This window comes from Scyliorhinus canicula, chromosome 3, assembly GCF_902713615.1.
Source record: "Scyliorhinus canicula chromosome 3, sScyCan1.1, whole genome shotgun sequence".
Classification (NCBI taxonomy): Eukaryota; Metazoa; Chordata; class Chondrichthyes; order Carcharhiniformes; family Scyliorhinidae; genus Scyliorhinus; species Scyliorhinus canicula.
The window spans coordinates 147840230-147863894 of NC_052148.1; the positions used below are offsets into that span (position 1 = coordinate 147840230).

General features: G+C 48.4%; 1 protein-coding gene across 1 annotated transcript in view; it reads right to left on the bottom strand.

Annotated features, from left to right (window-relative positions):
• tbc1d19 (TBC1 domain family, member 19) overlaps positions 1-23665 on the bottom strand; it is a 168783-nt gene that overhangs the window by 29602 nt on the left and 115516 nt on the right. The window contains exons 13-16 of the mRNA XM_038791449.1: positions 20991-21053; positions 11993-12077; positions 11611-11655; positions 11204-11236 (exon numbers count right to left, since the gene is read on the bottom strand). Coding sequence (XP_038647377.1) covers positions 11204-11236; positions 11611-11655; positions 11993-12077; positions 20991-21053 — 226 coding nt within the window. The remainder of the gene's footprint in view (positions 1-11203; positions 11237-11610; positions 11656-11992; positions 12078-20990; positions 21054-23665) is intronic.

The window sequence follows — 23665 nt, forward strand, 5'->3', positions numbered from 1 at the left end:
TTTTCCAAAAGGAAGTTTAATTTCAAGTTTCTTATTTGTATAATCACATATGTAACATTGTATTATCGTCTGTGAACTTATTTAATCAAGGGTCATTTTGCAATGTATTTATTTTCATGTTTGCATTAAAAACATCCTTGATGTATCAGAATAGCATCATTTTAATAACACAGCTGAAAATTAGTTTATCAAAAATAAATGTATTTTTAACAAGTGCCCAGTCCAGAATCTGCGAGTAAGCAGATTTTAAATTGAAAATGTCTCTAAATGACTATATAGTGGCCCATCTAATTGTATTTGATAAAATGATGTCGAAAGCCATGGAAAAGAATGTTGGAAAGAAGGGTACAAGTGGCAGCCCTTCGGCGGAGATAGAAAGGGTGCGAAGCTCATTGGGAGGGAAAATGGTAGAGGCGACCTCGATGAGTGGGGATGTGCCCATCACAGTAGAAATGCTGATTGAGGTACTGTCACTCGAGATCAAGAGACAATTCGACAAGTACTTTGAAAGGCAAGGAAAGGAGATGATGGAGAACCTCAAAAAAGTCTTGTGCAACAATAATATTCTTTATCAGTGTCACAAGTAGGCTTACATTAACATTGCAATGAAGTTACTGTGAAAATTCCCTCGTCGCCACATTCCGGCGCCTGTTCGGGTACATTGACGGAGAATTCAGAATGGCCAATTCACCCAACAACCACATTGTTCGGGATTGTGGAAGGAAACCAGAGGACCCGGAGGAAACCCACACAGACACGGGGAGAACGTGCAGACTCCGCACAGACAGTGACCCAAGCTGGGAATCGAACCCAGGTCGCTGGTGCTGTGAAGCAACAGTGCTAACCACTGTGCTACCATGCCACCCATAATAGATAGCAAGTGCTTCATAATTAGACCCTTTAGTTGTTAAGCATCCAAACAATTGATAGAAGTCATGTTTCAGCATTTGCATTTTTTACTTTATAAGAATTACTAAATAATCTAGTGAATGGTCAGATCAGACAAGTTGGTGAAGAATAATAAGAAAAGCAAACTGTAGTCAAAGGTACCAATTGAAATATAAAAGTTAAACATTAGTGCTGGGCCGGATGAGAGAAATTAGAAAGGAGTTCAGAGGCAGTGAAAGAGCTTGTAGGGGTGATGATGGTGGTGGAGGAAAGGATTCAGTATCCGAAGGCAAAAGTTGAGGTCTTGTGAAGGGAAGGGAAGGGGGGAGGGGTTGAGCTGTGAGAGCGATTCGTTTATGTTTTGGGGGATTTATGTGTGTGTATTTGTGTTATTCATTCCTTTTGTTGTATTATATAAAGGGAAATTTTGAATTAAAGTATTTTTTTTAAATGGCTATACAAAACTATTTACTGGTTTCATGGAAGTCATGATCTTAGTAAATCAAATATATTTTCATATTTAAAAGCTTTTAAATGGTGCTCTTTAGTTTGGTAATTTTTGGGTGAACCATACTGAAATAGTATGTCCTCGAGGAAACACTACCCCTGTATGTTAAGCTTTGAGTACTGAAAGTATATGAATATAAAATCTAAGACTCCAATAGTTTCAAAAGTATACCCTCACATCCAGTCCTGTTCCAATGAGGCAAATTAACTAAAATGGAAGTTTGAGAAAAATATTGTTTCTTATATCAGCTGTCAACTTTTGCAATTTCTTTATTGCTTTTCTTCAATGAAATCAAGTGTGACACTGGAAGTAGGTACATTAAAACTGATTTTCCGACTTCCGGTGGCGGCGATGGACGAGTGAGCCGCACATTCGGCGGGCTCTCACTCCGGCGGGGCTGAACAGCTGATTCCCCGCGATAACGGGACCACGGGGGCGGCAAAAAGGCTGCCGGGAACAGAAGAGGAGAGCGGGCTGCAGCAGATGGAAGTGTGGGAGGCCAGCAGGTGAGGAAGAAAGAGAGAGAGAGAGACGGAGGCAAGGAGGAAGCTGACCTGAAGGGTAAGATGGCAGACCCACGGACCTTCCTTCCTCCAGGACAAAGGGAAAAAAAAGTTTGGAGTTGCTGAGGAGGGACAGCTTGGACCCACTTCAGATGCCCAGGAGGTAAAATTCAAGGAGCTGGGCGAAGGAAAGCGGCAGCGAAGGCGCTGAGGAGCGGGCTGCGGCACAAGGAACAGCGGGATTCCAGAAGGCAGAAGAAGAAGGAGAAAAAGGGACAGAGACAAGGACCTGAAGAAAATTACCTGGGACCTAAGATGGCGGACACACGGACCCCGGACTCAGCAATCCAGCTGGCGCTGGATAACATGCTCCAGGTAATGAAGTCCAGTTTTGAAGCGCTGAAGCGGGACAGCTTGGACCCAATCCAGAAAGCGGTGGATCAGCTGAACCAGAGGCTGGACGCCCAGGATGTTAAAGTTAAGGAGCTGGGAGAGGCGGTGGAGGAGCAGGCGGATGCGCAAACGGTTGCAGCGCTAGAAGTGGACGGCCTGAAAGAGTGGCAGAGAAGACTGTAGGACAGAGTGGAGGAGCTGGAGAATAGAGTCCGCAGGAACAATCTGAGGATGGTCGGCCTCCCGGAGGGGGCGGAGGGAGCTGATGCTGCAGCGTTTGTAGCAGACCTGCTGAAGCAGCTGATGGGGGCCGAAGCCTTTCCGCGACCGCTGGAGCTGGAGGGGGCACACAGAGTGCAGGCAAGGCAGGGGCGGCCGGGTGGACCCCCCCGCCCGATGGTGATTAGGTGCCACAGGTTCGTGGACAAGGAGCGGGTGCTGCAGTGGGCAAAGAGCGCCAGGAGCAGCACGTGGAACAACAGTGTTCTCCGCATTTATCAGGACCTAAGCCAGGAGGTGGCTCGGCGGCGAGCAGCCTTTAAGAATGTCAAGGAGGTGCTGTTCAAGAAGCACGTGAAGTTTGGTCTGCTGTTCCCAGCTCGGCTATGGGTCACGCACCAGGGTCAACACCACTACTTCTCCGAGCCCGAAGAAGCGATGGATTTTGTGAGGGACCTGAGGCTGGTCCCGAAAGGAGGCCCCAAGGACACGAGTTAAGGCCCGAGGATTTCTGTGGGAAGGAACGCCAAATGTGCCTGGACTGCTGCTCAACGGTTTGCTGGGCCAAGGGGGCCAAGCAGAACATTTGAGACTCTTTCCTTTGTTCATGGACATTTATGTGCTTTTTCTCTTTTTTCTGTGGTTTTTTCTTTTTTTTTCCTGTTTGGGCTGGTTTGTGCTTTTTGTGCAGCTCGCGGAAGACACTGGAGCCGGCTTGCCCCAGTGGGTGGGGAGGAGGACGGGGAAACAAGGGGAATGGGACAGGAAGGCGCCGGAGTGTTGAGTCACCGGGCTAGCAGATTGGCTAGTCAAGGAAGTCAGATGGGGGGGAAGTTACAGCCAGTAGATGGCAGGGGTGGGGGTATCGGGGGATGGGGTTAGGGGAGGGGGGGGGGTTGTTCTGCTGACGGGAGAGGGACTTGAAATAGGCACTGGAAAGGAGGTCGCGGGTGGAGGCAGCCAAAGGGCGGGCCAGGAATGGCGCGACGCACGGGTCAGGGGCCGGCCCGAGAAAGGCTATGACTGACCGGTGGGGTGGGGGGGGGGGGGGGGGTGGGGGGGGGGGGGGGGGGGGTGGGATGTGCCCCCCGACCAGGCTGATCACCTGGAACGTTAAGGGACTGAATGGGGCGGTTAAGAGGGCGCGGGTGTTCGCGCACTTGCGGGCCCTGAGGGCGGACGTAATTATGTTGCAAGAGACACATCTGAAAGTGTCAGACCAGACCAGGCTAAGGAAGGGCTGGATTAGCCAGGTTTTCCACTCGGACTTGGACTCGAAGTCCAGAGGGGTGGCAATCATGATCAACAAGCGCGTGCAATTTGAGGCAGAGGGCATATCCGCAGACAGGGGGGGCAGATACCTGATGGTACGGGGCAGACTGGAGGGGAGAAGAGTGGTGCTGGTGAATATATATGCCCCGAACTGGGATGACGTGGACTTCATTAAAAGAGTGCTGGGGAAGATCCCGGACTTGGATTCTCGCAGGCTAATAATGGGAGGGGACTTTAACATGGTCCTTGACCCGACTTTGGATCGGTCGTGTCCCAGAACTGGTAGACTCTCAGCAAAGGCAAGGGAGCTGAAAAGGTTTATGGAGCAAATGGGGGCAGTGGACCCCTGGAGAGTGGGACAGCCAACAGGAAGGGGCTACTCTTTTTACTCGCACGTCCATAAAGTATATTCCAGGATAGATTTCTTTGTACTAAGCAGGGACTGTATGGGGGAGGTAAAGAACATGGAATACTCAGCAATTACCATTTCAGACCATGCCCCGCATTGGGTGGACCTGCAGTTCGGGGGAGCGAGCTATCAACGCCCGCAATGGAGGCTAGATGTGGGACTGCTGTTGGAGGAGGGGATCTGCGAGAGGCTTCGGAAATGTATAAAAAATTACCTGCAGGTGAATGACACTGGGGAGGTCTCAGCGGCGACCGTATGGGAGGCGCTAAAGGCAGTAGTGCGGGGGGAGCTGATTTCAATTGGGGCCCACAGAGCCAAGGCAGACCGGGCAGAGATAGATAGATTGGTCAGGGAAATGGGTTGGATAGATGAAGAGCACGCGGAGTCCCCGGGGGAGGTTTTACTCAGGGAGAGGCAGAGACTACAGGCGGAACTGGGGGCACTATCCACGAGCAGGGCCGTGGAACAGCTTAGGAAGGCGAGGGGAGTGGTGTACGAGTATGGGGAAAAGGCCAGCAGACTGTTAGCGCAGCAACTCAGGAGGAGGGAGGCGGCCAGGGAAATAGGTAGAGTGAGGGACGAGGGGGGGCACAAAGTGGAGGATCCGGCAGAATTGAATAGGGTATTCCGGGACTTCTATCGTAAGCTGTATACTTCGGAGCTGCCGGAAGAACCAGAGGGGATGAAAGGTTTCTGGACGGGTTAACATTCCCAACAGTTGGGGGGGGGGGGGGGCGAGTGGAAGAGCTGGGTGGCCCCGATTAGAGTAGAGGAGGTATTGGGGGGCCTAAAGGCCATGCAGTCGGGGAAGTCCCTGGGGCCGGATGGATACCCAGTAGAGTTTTATAGGAAGTTCTCTGAGCTGGTGGGCCCGGTCTTGGCGAGGGTTTTCAATGAGGCAAGGGACAGAGGGACCCTGCCGCCGACAATGTCACAAGCCACCATATCTCTGATATTGAAGCGGGGTAAAGACCCGGAGGTGTGCGGGTCCTACAGGCCAATCTCCCTGATTAATGTAGACGCCAAGCTCCTGGCAAAGGTACTGGCGGGTAGAATGGAGGACTGTGTACCGGAGGTGATTGGGGAGGATCAAACGGGGTTCGTGAAAGGTAGGCAGCTGGCGGCCAATCTGAGGAGATTGCTCAATGGGATAATGATGCCCCCGGCGGGTAGAGAGGTGGAGGTAGTGGTGGCAATGGACGCCGAGAAGGCCTTTGACCGGGTGGAGTGGGACTATCTATGGGAGGTGCTCGGACGGTTTGGGTTCGGGGAGGGATTGGTGGATTGGATCAAATTATTATATCAGGCCCCGAGGGCCAGCGTCAGGACCAACAGAGAAGTGTCGGAGTACTTTAGGTTGTACCGAGGGACCAGGCAGGGCTGCCCGCTCTCCCCGCTGCTGTTTGCGCTGGCCATAGAGCCGCTGGCGATTGCGCTGAGAGCCGCAGAGGGTTGGAAGGGGATGGTGAGGGGCGGGGTTGAACACAGGGTTTCTCTTTATGCAGACGACCTGCTCCTGTACGTGTCGGACCCAGTGGCCGGGATGGGAACTATACTGGGAATGCTGAGGGAGTTCGGCCAGTTCTCAGGATACAAATTAAATACGGTCAAGAGTGAAATGTTTGTGGTACAAGCAAGGGGCCAGGAGAACAGATTGAGAGGGCTACCGTTTAGGCTATTTGAGGAAAATTTCCGGTATTTGGGAATCCAGGTGGCACGAGACTGGGGCAGGCTGCATAAGTTAAATTTGGCCAGGGTGGTGGAGCAAATGAAGGGAGAGTTTCGGAGATGGGATGCACTCCCGCTGTCGCTGGCAGGAAGGGTGCAGACTGTAAAGATGACAATCCTCCCTCGATTTTTGTTTATTTTTCAGTGCCTCCCGATCTTTATCCCACAGTCCTTCTTCAAAAGAGTTAACGGGCTGATCATGAGCTTTGTCTGGGCGGGAAAGTCTCCGCGGGTGAAGAAGGCGATGTTGGAGAGGAACCGCAGCGAGGGAGGGCTGGCTTTGCCGAGTCTGGTCAATTATTACTGGGCGGCCAACATCGCTATGATAAGGAAGTGGATGGTGGGTACAGGGTCTATTTGGGAGCGGGTGGAGGCGGCTTCGTGCAGGGGCTCCAGTTTGGAAGCCCTGGTCACGGCTCCTCTACCGCTGCCGCCGGCCAAGTACACCACCAGCCCGGTAGTGGTGGCGACCCTGCGGATATGGGGCCAGTGGAGGAGGCATGTGGGGGAGATGGGGGCGTCTGTCTGGGCGCCAATCTGCGACAACCATCGGTTTGCCCCTGGCAGTATGGATGGGGGGTTCCGAGTATGGCGGCGAGCAGGGGCGGGAAGGGTGGGTGATATGTTCCTGGAAGGGAGCTTCGCGAGTTTGAGGAGCTTGGAGGAGAAATTTGGGTTGGTAAGGGGAAATGATTTTAGATACTTACAGTTGTGGGACTTTGTTCGTAGACAGGTCCCATCTTTCCCGCGCCTCCCGGCAATGGGGATCCTCGACAGAATAGTCTCTAGGAGGGAAGAAGGGGAGGGCAGAGTCTCGGGTATATATAAGGTGCTCATGAGGGAGGAAGGGTCCCAGACAGAGGAACTGAAACTTAAATGGGAGGAGGAGATAGGCGGGGAAATGGAGGATGGGCTGTGGGCAGAGGCCCTGAGTAGGGTAAACTCGATCGCGACATGTGCTAGATTCGGGCTGATCCAATTTAAGGTCGTTCACCGGGCCCAAATGACGGTGGCTCGGATGAGCAAATTTTTCGGGATAGAGGACAAATGCGCTAGGTGCGCGGGAGGACCAGCGAACCATGTTCACATGTTTTGGGCATGCCCTGAGCTGAGGGGGTACTGGGAGGGATTTGCGGGGGTCATGTCCCAGGTGCTAAAAACAAGGGTGGTGATGAGTCCAGGGGTGGCAATTTTTGGGGTTTCGGAAGACCCGGGCGTCCAGGGGGAGAAAGAGGCCGATGTGCTGGCCTTTGCTTCCCTGATAGCCCGGCGACGAATATTATTGGCGTGGAGGGACTCAAAGCCCCCGAAGACTGAGTGGTGGCTTGCGGACATATCGAGTTTCCTGGGGATGGAAAAAATTAAGTTCGCCTTGAGGGGATCTGTGCAGGGGTTCACCCGGAGGTGGCAACCATTTATTGACTTCTTTGCGGGAGAGTGAGCGTCAGCAGGGGGGTGGGGGGAGGGGGGGGTAGAGTAGAGTAGGAGGGAAAATATGGCGGGTAGTTCCGGTGGGAGGGGAGCGGGCTTGTGCAATATGTTACGATGGAAGTATTGAAAGTACGTGGATGTTTGCACATTTTTGCCTTTTTTGCTTCCTTTCTGATGATGTCTGTAACTGTTTATAAAGCCAAAAACTACCTCAATAAAATTGTTTATTAAAAAAAAAACTGATTTTCCATTGATGCTTTCTTAAACAGAGTAACCACCTCACAATCTTAATATTTTTACAACTGGACCAAGTGTGAAACATTGTAATATGGCTGGTGAAAATGTTCACTACATTTTATGCTGGAAATAAAGTAACAGAATAAGTATCATCTAAATATAAAATATTGTCATATATCTTTGCCCATATTTCTGGCAACCCAACATTCCATTTATTCAAGAAGCCAAGAGCAGTAATTTTGTATAGTCACTGAGAAAGTTCATATATACACTCCAACAACAGCCAAATAAAAATAACAAGACTAAAGTGAGGAAGGAATGGTAAGGTGAAGGAGCCTTGGATGACAAGAGAAGTTGAGCTTCTAGTCAAGAGGAAGAATGAAGCTTACGTAAGGTTGAGGAAGCAACGATCTGGCACGGCTCTGGAGGGTTACAAGGTAGCCAGGAAGGAACTCAAAAATGGACTTGAGAGCTAAAAGAGGGCATGAGAAAGCCCTGACGGGAAGGATTAGGGAAAACCCCAAGGCGTTCCACACTTACATGAGAAATACGAGGATGATCAGAATGAGTGTAGGGCCGATCAGTAGGATAGTGGAGGGAACTTGTGCCTAGAGTCTGAAGACATAGGGGAGCCCTAAATGAATACTTTGCTTCTGTATTCACTAGAGAGAGGGACCTTGTTGCTCAGGACAACAGTGTGAACCAGGTTAATAGACTCATTATGATTATTTAGAAAAACATAGTTTGATTAAAGATAGTCAGCACGGCTTTGTGAGTGGCAGGTCATGCCTCACAAGCCTCATTGAATTATTTGAGGATGTGATGAGACACATTGGTGACGGTCGGGCAGTGGATGTGGTGTATATGGATTTCAGTAACGCATTTGATAAGGTTGAGAAGTGGCAGATGGAGTTCAACCTCAATAAATGTGAAGTGATTCATTTCGGAAGGTCGAATTTGAATGCTGAATACAGGGTTAAAGGCAGGATTCTTGGAAGTGTGGAGGAACAGAGGGATCTTGGGGTCCACGTACCTAGATCCCTCAAAGTTGCCACCCAGGTCGACAGGGTTATAAAGAAGGCATATGGTGTGTTGGCTTTCATTAACAGGGGGATTGAGTTTAAAAGCCTCAAAGTTTTGCTGCAGCTTTATAAAATCCTAGTTAGACCACACTTGGAATATTGTATCCAGTTCTGGTCACCTCATTATAGGAAGGACGTGGATGCTTTGGAGAGGGTACAGAGGAGATTTACCAGGATGCTGCCTGGACTGGAGGTCATGTCTTATGAAGAAAGATTGAGGGAGCTAGGGCTTTTCTCATTGGAGTGAAGAAGGAAGAGAGGTGACTTGATAGAGGTGTACAAGGTGATGAGAGGCATGGATAGAGTGGATAGCCAGAGACTTTTCCCCCGGGGCAGAAATGGCTGTCATGAGGGGAGATAGTTTTACGGTGATTGGAGGAAGGTATAGGGGAGATGTGAGAGGTAGGTTCTTTACACAGAGAGTGGTGGGTGTGTGGAATGCACTGCTAGCAGAGGAAGTGGAGTCAGAGTCATTAGGGACATTTAAGTGACTCTTGGACAGGCACATGGACAGCAGTAAATTGAAGGGGTGCAGATTAGGTTGACCTTAGATTAGGATAAATGGTCGGCACAACATCGTGGGCCAAAGGGCCTGTACTGTTCTATGTAAAGAGATTCTCTGCATAGAAACATAGAAAGACTTACGGCATAAAATAAATCCATCTGGCCCATCGTGTGTGTGGCAGCTGGTAAGAACTATCCAGCCTAACCCAAACTTCCAGCTGTAGGTCCATAGTCCGTGGGTTGCAGCACATAACCATTTTTTAAAAAATGTCGTGTGGGCTTCTTCCCCTACTACCCTTTTCGGCAATGAGTTCCAGACATCTACCATCTTGTAGGTGAAAACTTACTCTTCAAATTTCCTTAAATCTTTTGACCAATTATCTTAAATACATGCCTGTTTATTGACCTTTCCACTGACAGAAATTGGTCCTTCCTACCTACACAATCAAAACACCTCATAATTTTATATAACTCAAATAAATCTTCCCTTGTACTCCTCTGCTCCAAAGAAAACAACCCAGTATATCCAACCTTTCCTCATGTCTAAAATTATCCATTCCTGGGAACATCCCCATAAATCTCCTCTGTGTCCATCCTTGTGTGATCACGTTCTTCTGTAATTTGACCAGAACTGTACACAGTGCTCTTGCTGTGATCTAACTAGTGCTTTATTTAATTCTAGCATAAACTCCCAACTCTATACTCCAGGCATCAGCAATAAAGGGAAGTGTGGTATATGTCTTCGTGACCACCTTATCTAACTGTCCTGTTACCTTCATGAATTTGTAGACATGTACTCAAAGGTCTGTGTTCATACAAAAGTCTGAGAACATGCATTAACAGAACAAAGAACAATACAGCACAGGAACAGGCCCTTCGGCCCGCCAGGCCTGCACCGATCACATGTCCTATCTAGACCAATTGCCTGTACCCCATCTGTTCATGTGCTTATCGTATCTGCCTCAACCACCTCACTTGGCGTGCATTCCAGGCCATTACCACCCTCTGTGTAAAAAAACTTCCCCCACACATCTCCGCTGAACCTTTCCCCCTCATCTTGAACTTGTGCCCCCTTGTAATTTTCATTTCCACCCTGGGAAAAAGCCTCCAACTGTTCACCCTATCTATACCCCTAATAATTTTATAAACTTCTATCAGGTTGCCCCTCAGCCTCCGTCTTTCTAGGGAGAACAATCCCAGTTTATTCAATCAGAATACCTCAATAAGGTTCAAAAACAGCTTCTTCCCAGCTGTTACCAAACTCCTGAATGACCCTCTTATGGACTGAACTGATCTCTTCACACATCTTCTCTACTGAGTAGTACTACACTCGTTATGTTCACCCGATGCCTGTGCCTATGTATTTACATTGTGTAATTATGTATGTCCTATACTTTTTTCATGTATGAAATGATCTGTCTGGACTGTACGCAGAAAAATACTTTTCACTGTACGTCGGACTTCTGCCATTTCTTCCCTAGCTTAGTTTAGATCCCTCAAATAAATTTAATCCAGCTCTGATTATCTATCGGTTTTCAGGGATGCTGACCATCTTTTTTTTCCAATAAAACGTGGCAATTTAACGTGGCTAATCCACCTAATCTGTTCATCTTTCAGTTATGGGGGTGAAACCCACGCAGACACAGGGAATGTGTGCAAATTCCACATGGACAGTGCCTCGGGGCGGGGATCGAACCCAGATCCTCGACACCATGAGTCAACAGTGTTAACCACTGTGCCGTCCCGAAGAATGCTGTCCATCTTAATATTTTCTCTCCTCAGATGTATGAATTTATGAGGCCAAAGAGATATGCCCTTCCACTTTCACAACCATATAAACATGCAACATCAAGTCACTTCCCACAGGGCACTGTGGGAAGTTGAGACAATAGACAACAGACCAAGCTGAGTTTAAAGCATATTAAGCAAATCAGCAAGATCAAATCATAAACAGTGTCACTGCCATAATGTTAAAGACATATTTAAACCTCCAGCCATTTTTCACATTATGAGGAGAAAGGCTACTTACCGTACATTGCAAATCCATGAAATGGAATTACCCCTGTGCAGAACAAAGATATTTAGTTGAATATGACAAATAATGGATCTTTGTTTTGTAATTGCTTTTTGGCCAACTTATTAAACACAGTAAGTGAATATATTAGAATTAGCTGTCATTTTCAATTTAGACATATCGGTAATAAAGAAGTAGCAAACAATTGACATCTATTCAACAATGTTAAAGATTGCTTAGGTATGCCCTAACCATTGATGACTTGTAGTCACCAATTTAAAGGTTGAATTCCTCAACGTCACTATCCACAGAAAAAGATATATATGAAACAAAAAAGAAAAAATTGGAGATTACAAAATCCATATATTGTAATCAGAAAACAGGGCATCTGCCATTATAGGGACCTCTTCCATCATACTTACCATTTGGAGGATACACAACAGTGTAATCTTCTAATGCAAGCTTCCCTATCAAAAGACACAACGCAAGGATGTGAATAGAAAATATGTTTCTGTGTATATCATAGTATTTTCTAAGTAGAGTCCTTAGTCATTCATAAATAACAATTTTTCTCATCATGCAAAAATGTAACTAATTTCTGATACAAATCATGTTAACATTACTTATTGTTTGGAGGTACCTTGGAATAGAAATAGATACTGAAGTCTGTATAGTGAAAAACTTCCTTTCACAACCTAACTGAAATCTCCATTTTAAAACTGGACTATAGCAATAATGTTCATCCAGCTAAACTTTTCGTACACATGTGTAATACAAAGTACAACGGCAATCAGATTTTCTTACCTCTGATGTATGACTTGGGGGGGGAAGCACTGCTGTAACTGAAATGATCAAGAACTAGTGTGTCTCGAGAAAAGCACAGTAGCACCTAAGAATAAATGGGAGCATGTAAGCCTAGAATGTTGAAATAATGATAAGCTACAGAGATAGGAATACTGATTTCTTAATGGAGGGGATAAAAAAAGTCATCCATCTTCAATGTATTTTTCCTCATTAATTGAATTTAATTTATTTACTATATATTTTGCAAAAGTTTCATCACCTAACTGAGAGAAGATAAATGACAGTGTTTTCTCTCTCTGCAATTTCCACATAATTGGAGGAATATCACCTCTATTTACACAGGATTAATTTAATCTAATAAACTGGACATCTTTCAATAGCTCAGTTCTTAGAAAATTCAGATATGTTAGTATAATATACTTACTGTCATAAATTGTGACATTTCAACAGTTTTGTTCTATTATTACTTGTTCATGATGTTTCTCAGTTCAAGTTGGACTAAGACAAATAAATTCCTATACTCTGCTCTTCAGAACAAGGACAAAAAAAATAAAGTCCCCGATCAGCCACACGCCCGAGCATCTAATCGCTGGCTGCCCACAAGGCCCCCCCTGGTCCCCGATTAGCCGCCACGCCAGCAACCTGACTGGCAATAGATGGTTAGCTCCACGCCGTCGGGAACTCAGCCGGTCGAGAGCGGAGGATTACTGGGAAGGCCTCTGGCAATAGCTCCCCGGCAGTACGGCGTACTCCGCGGTGGAGCCGATTTTTGGTGCCCAGAAAATCGCCAGACCAGCGCTGGGCCTGATTATGGCATGAAACTGGATTCTCCCCCTCGGTGCCGGCTGCGATTTTGGCGTGGGGCTGCGGATAATCCAGCCCATTATGCTATCATTTCAGCCAAATATCTAGCCTCAATCTACTGGGAATTCCTTGCAGGTACAAACACCATCCCCAGCTGAGCTGTACAACAGTAGATACACTGACATTTGTACATTTAATTTTTTCAAAAGAGTCAAGCTATGCAGCGTACAATTCTATTTTCATAGGAGGGTGCCCATCAGCTCTCCCTTTATCAAAAGGTGAAGGAAGTTTCCCCACATCTGCTTTTTGATAATATTTCATCTGAAACCTTTAATAAAGGTAGTTATTTGGCCATAAATGAATCCTCACCCTTTTAATTGCAGGTAGCAGTCAGTCTTAGAGGTCTACAGCACAGAAAAGGCCCTTTGGCCCATCACGTCAGCGCAAGTCAAAAACAACCATCTAAGTATTCTAATCCCATTTTCCAGCACCTTGCCCATGACCTGGTATGCCTTGGCATCACAAGTGCATATATCAATACAATGTTATGAGGGTCTCTGCCTCCACCACCCTTTCAGGCAGTGAGTTCCAAACTCCCACCACCCTCTGGGTCAAAACGTTTTTCCTCACATGCCCCATAAACCACCTGCCCCTTACTGTAAATCTATGCCCCCTGGTCATTGATCCCTCCCAGGGGAAAGGTTTCTTCCTGTCTACTCTATCTATGCCCCTCAGAAAGTTATGCATCTCAATCATGTCTCCCCTCCTCAGTCTCCTCTGATCCAAGGAAAACAACTCCAGTCTATCCAATCCTTCTTCATAACGATATCTCTCCAGCCCAGGCAACATCCTGGTAAATCTCCTCTGCACCCTTTCCAGAGCTTTCACATTCCTCCTATAATGTGGATTCCAGAACTGCACACAATACTCTAGCTGTGGCCTAAGCAAAGTTTTATACAGTTCCAGCATAACCTCCCCGCTCTTAAACTCTCTGCCTTGGCTAATAAAGGCAAGTATACCATATTCCCTTTTAACACTTTATCCACCAGCCCTGCTACTTTAAGGGAATGGTGTACATGCATCACTCTGATCCTCGGTGCTTCCCATTCATCATGTATTCCCTTGCCTTGTTTGTCCTGTCCAAGTGCACCACCTTGCACTTATCTGGATTGAATTCCTTGCAATTTAATACATTTAATGGGGTGAAATGCCCTCCTCCTACTCCCCTTAGCAAAATATAGCATGGTAAAATTACTGACTTTAACCAAGCCATATTTTCAGAGTCAGGTCACATGCAACAGCTTGATATTTCTCCAAGCATGCACTGGCAGGGGCTTGAAACCAGAAGCTGGGGAGAAGATTATACCATTTTTGCAAACCTCTCAGGCCTATGACTATAATGCCAAAATGCATATGGGCCCAATCGAACGGCCTCGTTGTGCCTTACTAGGTGACTCAATTAAGCCATTAAATCTCGCGAGAGGATTCACGAGATTTATGATGCTCGGGATACCTCGGGATATCTAACGAAATCTTGCGAGACATTGCAATCTGGATCTCGCCCTCACTGGGCAGCATCCAGATTTGCAAATTTAAGTGAGCAGTTAGCTTCACTCAAATATGTCTGCGCCGGTGTATTCCAAGGCCCAGGATCAAACGACTGTGCCTGAGTGACCTCACCGTGGTGCTGTTTAGCACAGGTTTCCACAAGCGTGGACTAGGCATAACGGCACTTGGGTCTCCAAGGTGATCAGAGGCCCCTGGGTGGTCAGGATCTGAGTGGGGGGCGGGGTTGCCCTGACACTTGGCACTGCAGGCTGGCAGCTGAATACCAGGTTGCCCGTGCAGGGGATCGGGCCCAGGGGTGCCCTGCCCTTATGAGGTGGGGTGAGGGGGAACTCAAGGATCCCTCAAATTGATATTTTGGGACATTGAGGGGTGGGATCCGGAGGCTGCAGTGGAGGCGGGGGGGGGGGGGGGGGGGGGGGGGTCTTGAGATTGGGGCAGCATTTAAAAATTGCGCAGTGCAGGAAATGAAGAAGATAAGTGGGGCCCCGGCAGGGTGCTCCCCGCAGAGGCCCCCCCCCCACCCAAAAAACAAGTTCCTGCTTGATAGGAGGGTCATTCTCAACACTGCAGGCTCCAAGAAACACCCTGCTCTTCGCACCAAAACGGACTTTTTTGTTAAATCCACCCATGGTTGCACCATACTTTGTGAAATCTAGGCTCATATGTCTATCAAAATATGAATAATTTTTTCCAAATTTGTTTGGTTACAGTTTCTAATAAAAATCTTACAAATATTAAATAATGACAAATGCAAGAATTTTAGTTAACGATGGCCACCATTTCCTTAGCTAGAATGAGGGCCTGATTTGGTGCTGAAGACCAGCTGTTAAGATTGGTCCAGGGCTCTCTACTGAAAGCTCCATGACAGATAGTCTCATGTGTTTTTAACTTAACCTCAAATGGAATTCAACTTCAGTTTGGTGTCAAATAAGGCTTAAAATGTGCTCAATGGGATCAATTGAGCCTTATAATAATCGCTTATTGTCACAAGTACGCTTCAATTAAGTTACTGTGAAAAACCATTAGTCGCCACATTCCGGCGCCTGTTTGGGGAGGCCGGTACGGGAATTGAACCCGCGCTGCTGGTCTTGTTCTGCATTACAAGCCAGCTGTTCAGCCCACTGTGCTAAACTGGCCCATTGTGCTAAACCGCACCCTCTCTGGACATTTACTAATAATAATAATCGCTTATTGCCACAAGTAGGCTTCAATGAAGTTACTGTGAATAGCCCCTAGTCGCCACATTCCGGCGCCTGTTCGGGGAGGCTGGAACGGGAATTGAACCCGCGCTGCTGGTTCTGCATTACAAGCCAGCTGTCTTAGCCCACTGTGCTAAACGAGCCCCTAAAGTTTACCTGAATTTACGTCAAATGTTTAAAACAAGGTAAATGCTCCTGTGCACACTAGTTAAACAATTAAATTGTAACCACTCGGAGAGAAGCTCAATTCAGAGTTCTCTCCTGAGTTCAAGATCAGCAGAACTAGACAGCTGTCCAACTAGAAGAAAAGGTAAATACGATTTGTGAGTTACAGGCACAGATTGCCAAATGGCAATATGGTGTTGCAGTTATAATAGAGACTTGGCTCAAAGAAGGGCTGGACTGGGTGTTAAATATCCCTGCATACAAGGTGTGCAGGAAAGATAGGAAATTATGAAAAGGGAGAAGGGTGGGGACATTGATTAAGGACAGTATTGCAATGCTGGAAAAAGAGGATGTCCTAGACAGGTCAAGGACAGAATCATTTTGGGTAGGACTAAGAAACAAATAGTCCAAAGATGTGCGGGTTAGGTGGATTGGCCATGCTAAATTGCCCGTAGTGTCCTAATAAAAAGTAAGGTTAAGGGGGGGGGTTGTTGGGTTACGGGTATAGGGTTGATACGTGGGTTTGAGTAGGGTGATCATGGCTCGGCACAACATTGAGGGCCGAAGGGCCTGTTCTGTGCTGTACTGTTCTATGTTCTATGTTCTAATGTGATTACATTGCTTGGCGTTGTCAATAGGGTACTAACTATTGCAAAGGATGTAGAGGAACAAATTTGCAAGGAAATTAGAGAGAGAGGCAAAACACTATACAGTACTTAAAATGGGGATTTGAATTATCCAAATATAGACTGGAATCGTAGTGTAAAGGGCAGAGGGCCAAGAGTCCCTACAGTGGATTCAGGAAACGTTTTCAGCAGTCATGGCAAGGCCTGGTGCTTGGAAATGAGGCATCCCAAGTAGATCGAGTGCCTTAGGAGAAAATGATCATTGTATCATAAAGTTTAGGTCGACCATGGAAAAAGACTAAGGGCGCGATCAACCGACCACGTTGCACTCTCCTTTGATTGCGGTGCAGCCGGTGAATGCGGGAAAGTCCTCTTGTGAACTTCCCAACAGTCTTCGTGGCTCGAGGGATTCACCCAAGTCCCGTGAGGTTTCTGAATCTGAAACACGTTCACAAGGGGCGTAACCAAACCGTGCATGCCGAAGCCGGTTTTAAACTGGCTTTGGAAAACTTACCCGGCATCCACCAGCAACGCGGAATCCACCGGCCTCCTCAGCGAGGCCACAGTCGGGCACTGTTCAGCACTGGTCCATACAAAGAAATTCTAAGTGTGGACTAAACCGGTGAGAAACTCCCCAGGCCCAACAAAGTGACTAAGGGCACGATTCTCCCCAAAACTTTCTAAGTTAATTTGTGGCAGGTTTTTCAGGGAGTTTCCCGCCAGCTCTGCTGGCGAGTTCCCCAATGCTATTCAATGACACTTAGTCATTTTTTTGGGCCCTAGGCAGTTTCTCACCGGTTTAGCCCTCACTTAGAATTTTTTTGAGCTCTGCGGAGCTGAAGTCAGAAGGCTGGATTCATCGCAGCCCGACGCTGTAATCGCGGCCAGAGCCGGGGCGGAGAATCCAGTTTGACGCCGCAATCAAGCCCGCTGCCAGTCCGGCGAATTCTCCGGGCACCAAAAACCAGCGCCACCATGGAGTACACTGCATGGCCGGGGACCCATTGCCAGAGGCCCGCTCAACAAACCTCTTCTCCCGACCGGCCGAGTTCCCGATGGCGTGGAACTAACCACCTATTGCCAGTCGGGATGCTCGTGAGGCGGCTGCGGACTCAGTCCGCAGCCGACCTGGTCGGGGCGGGGGGGATCGGAGGCCATGGTGGGCCTTATATGCTGCCGACAATTAAAGGCGTGGGGTTTGAGGCTCAGGCGCACAGCCGATCGGGGGGTTTATTTTTTTTGTCTGGCTCCGCAGTCCGAGTCCGCCATGGAGCATGGCGCAGCCGCTGGAGGCCGCCGCCGTCCACATGCACGGCCTCTGACCTGGAAGTGCAGGGGCCCGTATCTGCAGCAAAAGCTGCAAGTTTCACTCTGGTCCCTGCTAGCCCCCTATGAATTCATTTAACTTTTTTCAAGGAATTTAAGGAGTAAAACTCCACCGTTTTTACACTGGCGTGTGGATATAGTCTCATTTTGGGAGAATCCAGCCCAGAGATTTCATTTTAAAAGAGTGCCCTGATCTCTACGTAAGCTTGTGGGTCCCTCGCACCTCCCACCCATGGGCAATGTCACTCCCCACACACATGGACACTACCCCACACCTCACAAGTGAAAACATCCTACTATGGGGTCTCTGGGTTTCCCCTTCTTCAGGCTCCCAGAAGCCCCCTTACAGCTACCCTTCCGTTCCAGGACCCCCACCCGTCACCCTGCACCCACCGACCTCCCAGAGGCCCCTACTTATCTGCCCTGCACTCTCCCACCCTTCAAACCCCCCCCCCCCCTCCACCCTCATTTCATCGGCATGGCCCCCCCCTCAGCCCCTGACCCTGGCAGTGTCATCCTGGCACTCGGGCACTCTTGCACTGCCACCCTGGCAGTGCTCCTGCCAGCTTGGCAGTCATCCAGGCATCGTGGCAGTGTCAGGATGGCAGTTCCAAGGTGCCAACTGGGCAGAGCCAAGGTGCCCGCATTCTGGGGAGGGCAAGGGAGACACCCTGCGCTTACCCTGAAAACCCAGGGGTCTCTGATGGGCCAGGAGACCCTCCAGGTGCCATTCTGCCTGGTCCACATTTGCTGGACAGCTAGTTCTTGATGCAGAGTAAGGCCAACAGCACGTGTTCAATTCCCATACCGGTTATTCATGAAGGCCCCGCCTTCTCAACCTTGCCACTTGCCTGAGGTGTGGTGATCCTCAGGTTAAATCACCACCAGTCAGCTCTCCCCTCAAAGGAGAAAGTATCCTATGGTCATTGGGACTACGGTGACTTTACTTTTACTTACCATTGAAAACCAAGTTGGATCGTTCATAGGATAGGTAAAGAAGCAAATAAGAAAAGCAAAGAGGGAGTATCAAAATAAACTGGCAGCTAACATAAAAGGAATTCCAAAGTCTTTTTTTAGTTTTTCTAATTAAGGGGCAATTTAGCGTGGCCAATCCACCTAACCCTGCACATATTTGGATTCTGGGAGTGAGACCCCACAGACACAGAGAGAATGTGGAAACTCCATACAGACAGTGACCTGGGGCCAGGATCGAACCCGGGTTCTCAGTGCCGTGAGATAGCACTGCCAACCACTGCGCCAACCTGCCACCCAGGAATTCCAGAGTCTTCCATAGGTAAATAAATAAAAAGCGATGTTAAAAGGAGAAGTAGGCCAAATAAAGACCAGAAATGAAATTTACATGGGAGGCAGAACCTGGACATTGTTGAGGTATTAAATGAATACTTTGCAACTGTCTTTACCGGGAAGGAAGCTGCCACCCAGACCATGGTAAAAGAGGGGTAATTCTGAAAACTGAAAGTGTTTAAAATTGAAAAGGATGAGATATTGGATAAGTTATCTATATTTAAAGTTGATAAGGAACCAGGGCTGGTTGAGAAACACACAAGGATACTGAGGGAAGTGAGAGTGAAAATTGCAGAGGCGCTGGCCATAATGTTTGAGTCCTCCTTAGGCTCAGGGTGGTCCTGGGGGATTGGAAAATTGCAAACATTCCATCTTTGTTCAAAAAAGGGTGCAAAGATAAGCAAAACAACTAGAAGCCAATCAGTTTAGCATCAGTGGTGGGGAAACTTCCAGAAACCACAATTCAAGACAAAATTAATAGTCACATGGACAAATACGGATTAATTAAGAACAGCCAGCATGGATTTTGTAAGGTATAAACATGTTTAACTAAATCTCTGGAAATGTTTGAAGAGGTAAAAGAAGTATGGCGAGGGTGATATTGTTGGTGTGCTCTACACGGACTTCCAAATTGCTTTTGAGACATTGCCACACAACAGACATGTGGGCAAAGTTACAGCTCATTTAATAAAAGGAACGGTAGCAACATGGATATGGAATTAGTTGAGCAACCGGAAACGAAGAGTAGTGGTTAATGGATGTTTCCTGTGCTGGTGGAAGGTTTGTAGTGAAGCTCCCCAGGAGTCAGCGTTGGGATCCTTGCTTTCTCAGATATATATTAATGACCTTGGGTGTACCGGGCATGAATTCAAAATTTGCGGATGATAAAAAACTTGGAAGCATTGTGAACTGTGAGGAGGATAGAGTAGAAATTCAAAAGGGCATAGACAAGTTGGTGGAATGGGAAGAGAGGTGGCAGATGAAGTTCAATGCGGAGAAATATGTAGTGATTCATATTGGTGCAATGAACAAGGCGACAATTTAAAGTTTAGGATAAAACTCTAAAGTGGGTGCAGGGGCAGAGGGACCTGAGTGTATATGTGCATAAGTCACTGAAGGTGGTAGGGCAGGTTAGGAGAATGGTTAATAAAGCATACAGTATCCGGAGCTTTATTAATAGGGTTAGAGTACAAGAGCAAAAGAAGTTATGTTGAAGTTGTATAAGTCACTAGTTCAGCCTCAGCTAGGGTATTGCGTGCAGTTCTAGACGCTGCAGGGTACAGAAAAGATTCTCAAGAATGGTTCCAAGGATGAGGAACTTCAGTTATGAAGATAGGTTGAGAATTTAGGACTGCCTTCTTTCGAGAAAAAAGGCTGAGAGGTGATTTGATAGAGGTATCCAAAATCATAAGGGTTGTGGACAGAGTAGACAGGAGGAAACTGCTCCCACCCTTGAAAGGATAGAGAACACAAGGCCACAGATTTAAAATAATTAGTAAAAGAGCAAAACGTGATATGACAAAAAACCTTTTCATGCAGAGAGTGGTTAGAGTCTAGAATGCTCTTTCTGAGAGTGGTGGACGCAGGTTCAATTGAAGCATTTAAAAATAAATTAAGACTGTTATCTGATAAGGAAGAATGTGCCAGGTTACAGGGGGAATAGCATTATGAGTTGCTCACTCAGAACAGACACAATGTGCCAAATGGCCTCCTTCTGCGCTGTAACAATTCTGTGACTGGAATCCAAGCAGCTAACTGTCTCACTATAAATACTGTACTATAAATGCCACAAAACTTTAATAAAAACATATTCTTGAAAGATTAATACAAAAAGCTTATGGAAAGAGTCTTGACATTAAAAGTTAGCCCTTAATTTTTCTTATTTATATTTCCCAATTTCTCAAAACTTCACACAAAAATTTCCTCTAAAGAGAACTGCAATCGTTAAATTAAGCATCCCAATTCTTTGTAAATAGTGACTGCACCATAAAAGTTTCAACTGACCTGATACAAATAATCTTCAAAAACAAAATAGTAGTCATCATTGCTCGCCGTTAGCTTCACATCCTGGTACAAAAAGAATTCATCATCAAATAACAAAACTGTTGCACAATTTTTTTTCAATTGATCTAGATGTGTTATTTGAGGGGGGGAGGGGGGGGGGGGGGGAGGCCAAAAACGGGAACCGTGCTAAGCGCCTACCAGTTTGCGAAGCAACCGGCCCGCTCCCGGAGACTAATTCAGAATCCCGCTGTATCGTAGGAAAAAAACAATTATCATCACTTAAGGCCCATTTCCATGCAATTAACGAGAGCCACGCATTATACAATGCCCTCCAGTCATTCACCGGCCTCCCCAGCAAGTGCTGACCTGGCGCCGACTAGTACTTCTTTTTAAAAACATGAACCTGATGGAGGGGCTTCTGTGGCGAGCCGAGGAGGGGAGTAGCAATCTTTGCTCACAGGCAGAGACCGGGGGTGCTGGCTTTGCCACCCCAGTGCCCGGCGGGGGGGTGGGGGACCCTCTGCTGGGATAGGATGCCATGGGAGGGTGGGGATAAACGCTCGCCCCACCACCATGCCAACCCTTGAAGCCCAGGCCCAAACCGGGGACAACCCCTGTCCCTGCCCGTCTGCCCCGCCGATTATCCATAACCCACACTGACTGCAGAGGCACCTGGCTGCGCAGCTGAAGGCTATCGCTAATAGGAAATTAGTAATTGTGGTTAAATGAACACTTGACACATGCCAAGTGAGTTCCTGTGAGTGGGCGGGCCATGTAGCATGTGGGAGTCATTGCCCAGCATCCAACCAAACATTGGTGCCTGGACACTGAGTGGGGGTCAGCACCACGCCTGCAGCAGCCAACATCTGAACACCCAGTGGACGGGGCAAAGCTCCCGGGAAATAACTAGGGCCGGAGCGGGGTCACGTTGGAGACAAGCAAAGGATCCAGGGGTCATCCTGCATCGCGGAAGAAGGTGATAGAGGCATCATAATATTTATGCAAAGAGTTGTTTAATGTTTTACAATACCCCATTCCTAATAGTGCGCCCCCCCCCCCCCCCCCCAACCCCTCCCTGCCCACTACCTACCCCCACTATCCCGGTGCCCTCAGTGATCCTCAACGTGCTTGGACCTGCTAGATCTACCACTGCGTCTTGGTGCTTCCCCAGGATGCACATCTGAGGCGGGGCAGCCAGCTGCTGACCTCATCCCCGGCCTTCGATGCCCCTGGCGGGCGTCCTCTGGAGGCCCTGGCCCCGGCTCACTTGTCAATGACACATGCACAGCCATGCTGTCCTGTCCCGTGTGCTGACCCCGCAACACAGCCTCATCAGAGGGGTGAAACTCGGGCGAGATGGTGTCCACCCTCGCCACCCCATGGGCCGGGCCCAGGTTGGCACTCAGTGCCCCTCCTCCCAGTCGGTGCCCATAGGGCCCTGGGGTTCACCTTGGGACAGAGGGGCAGCTGGTTCGAGCCTCGACTGCCCCAACATCATTTGGCTCGGCCAGCCCTGGCGGTTCCCCATGGCCCGCACCATCGTGTTGACGCCCTCTGCAATGCCCCTCAGTGACTGGGGTACATCCCCCAATGACCGGGCCATGCTCTGCAGTGCCTCAGCAAAGCATACCGGCTAGGCCAAGCTTCGCAGCTCCTCGGCCATTCCATTTGAGAGCGGGACATGTCCATCAAGATTGACCTGGTACTGGGTGACATCCCCCAGTGCGGCAGACATACTGCTGAGACTCTCAGCCATGGCCGTCACCGACTGACGACGTCTTGGACACTCATGGTGCCGACATCATGCACCAGGCTCTCCACTGCGGTCGTCACCCTGGCAGTGTTTGCCTCGGTGCCACTCATTGCCTGCGCCATCTCCTGCGCGTATAGCCTATAGGACTCCTCCAATTGGCCATGGATCTGCTGGAATGACGCTGACATATGTCCCTCTGAACGTCCCAGCTGCTCCATAAAGTCTCCATCATCTCCAAGAAACTCTGTGCCAGGGGCACAGCACCAGGCTGGGGCCCAGCTGGGTCCTGGGATCCAGCAGTCCTCCAACTCCTGTCTCGCCTGGAGGTTCCTGCCTCCACCAAATTTCCATAAGCAGCAGCGTGGCGCTCACCAGATCGTGCCCAGAAGTCTGTCCACTAACATGTCCCACCGAGGTGTGTGTATCTGTGCTGGTGGAGGATGGGGATGACAGCTGTGCCGCGACCATGGTGGCATCCTCAGAGCTCTCCTTCAAGGTGTTCTCCTAGGAGTCAGGAGAGGAGGCCACCCGAGATGGGCCGTCGCCATCTGTTGGAGGACCTGTGGGAAAATGGACATGTGGTCAGTGGGAGGGATGGGTCAGTCAGTAACGCAATCACTTCTTGCATTTGACAAGTCCTCTGGGTGGAGCTTGGTGGCCCCTCACCTCTACGACGTCCGCCAGCCTCCGCGTTGGTGACCACCCTGTCCTCGGCCAAACTGCACACCTCCTGGGCCCGCTTCTCGTAGGAGGTGAGGACTCTCAAGTCCGACACCCCACCATCAGTCTGGGCCCTCTCCTGCCGATTATGGGAGAGCTTTTCCTGCGGGGAAACAGAGAGGGCATCGTTAGTCACACGCGTGGTTCACAGTTGTGGGGTGGGAGGTGTGAAGGGAGGGTTGGGACGGAGGGAGTGCTGAAG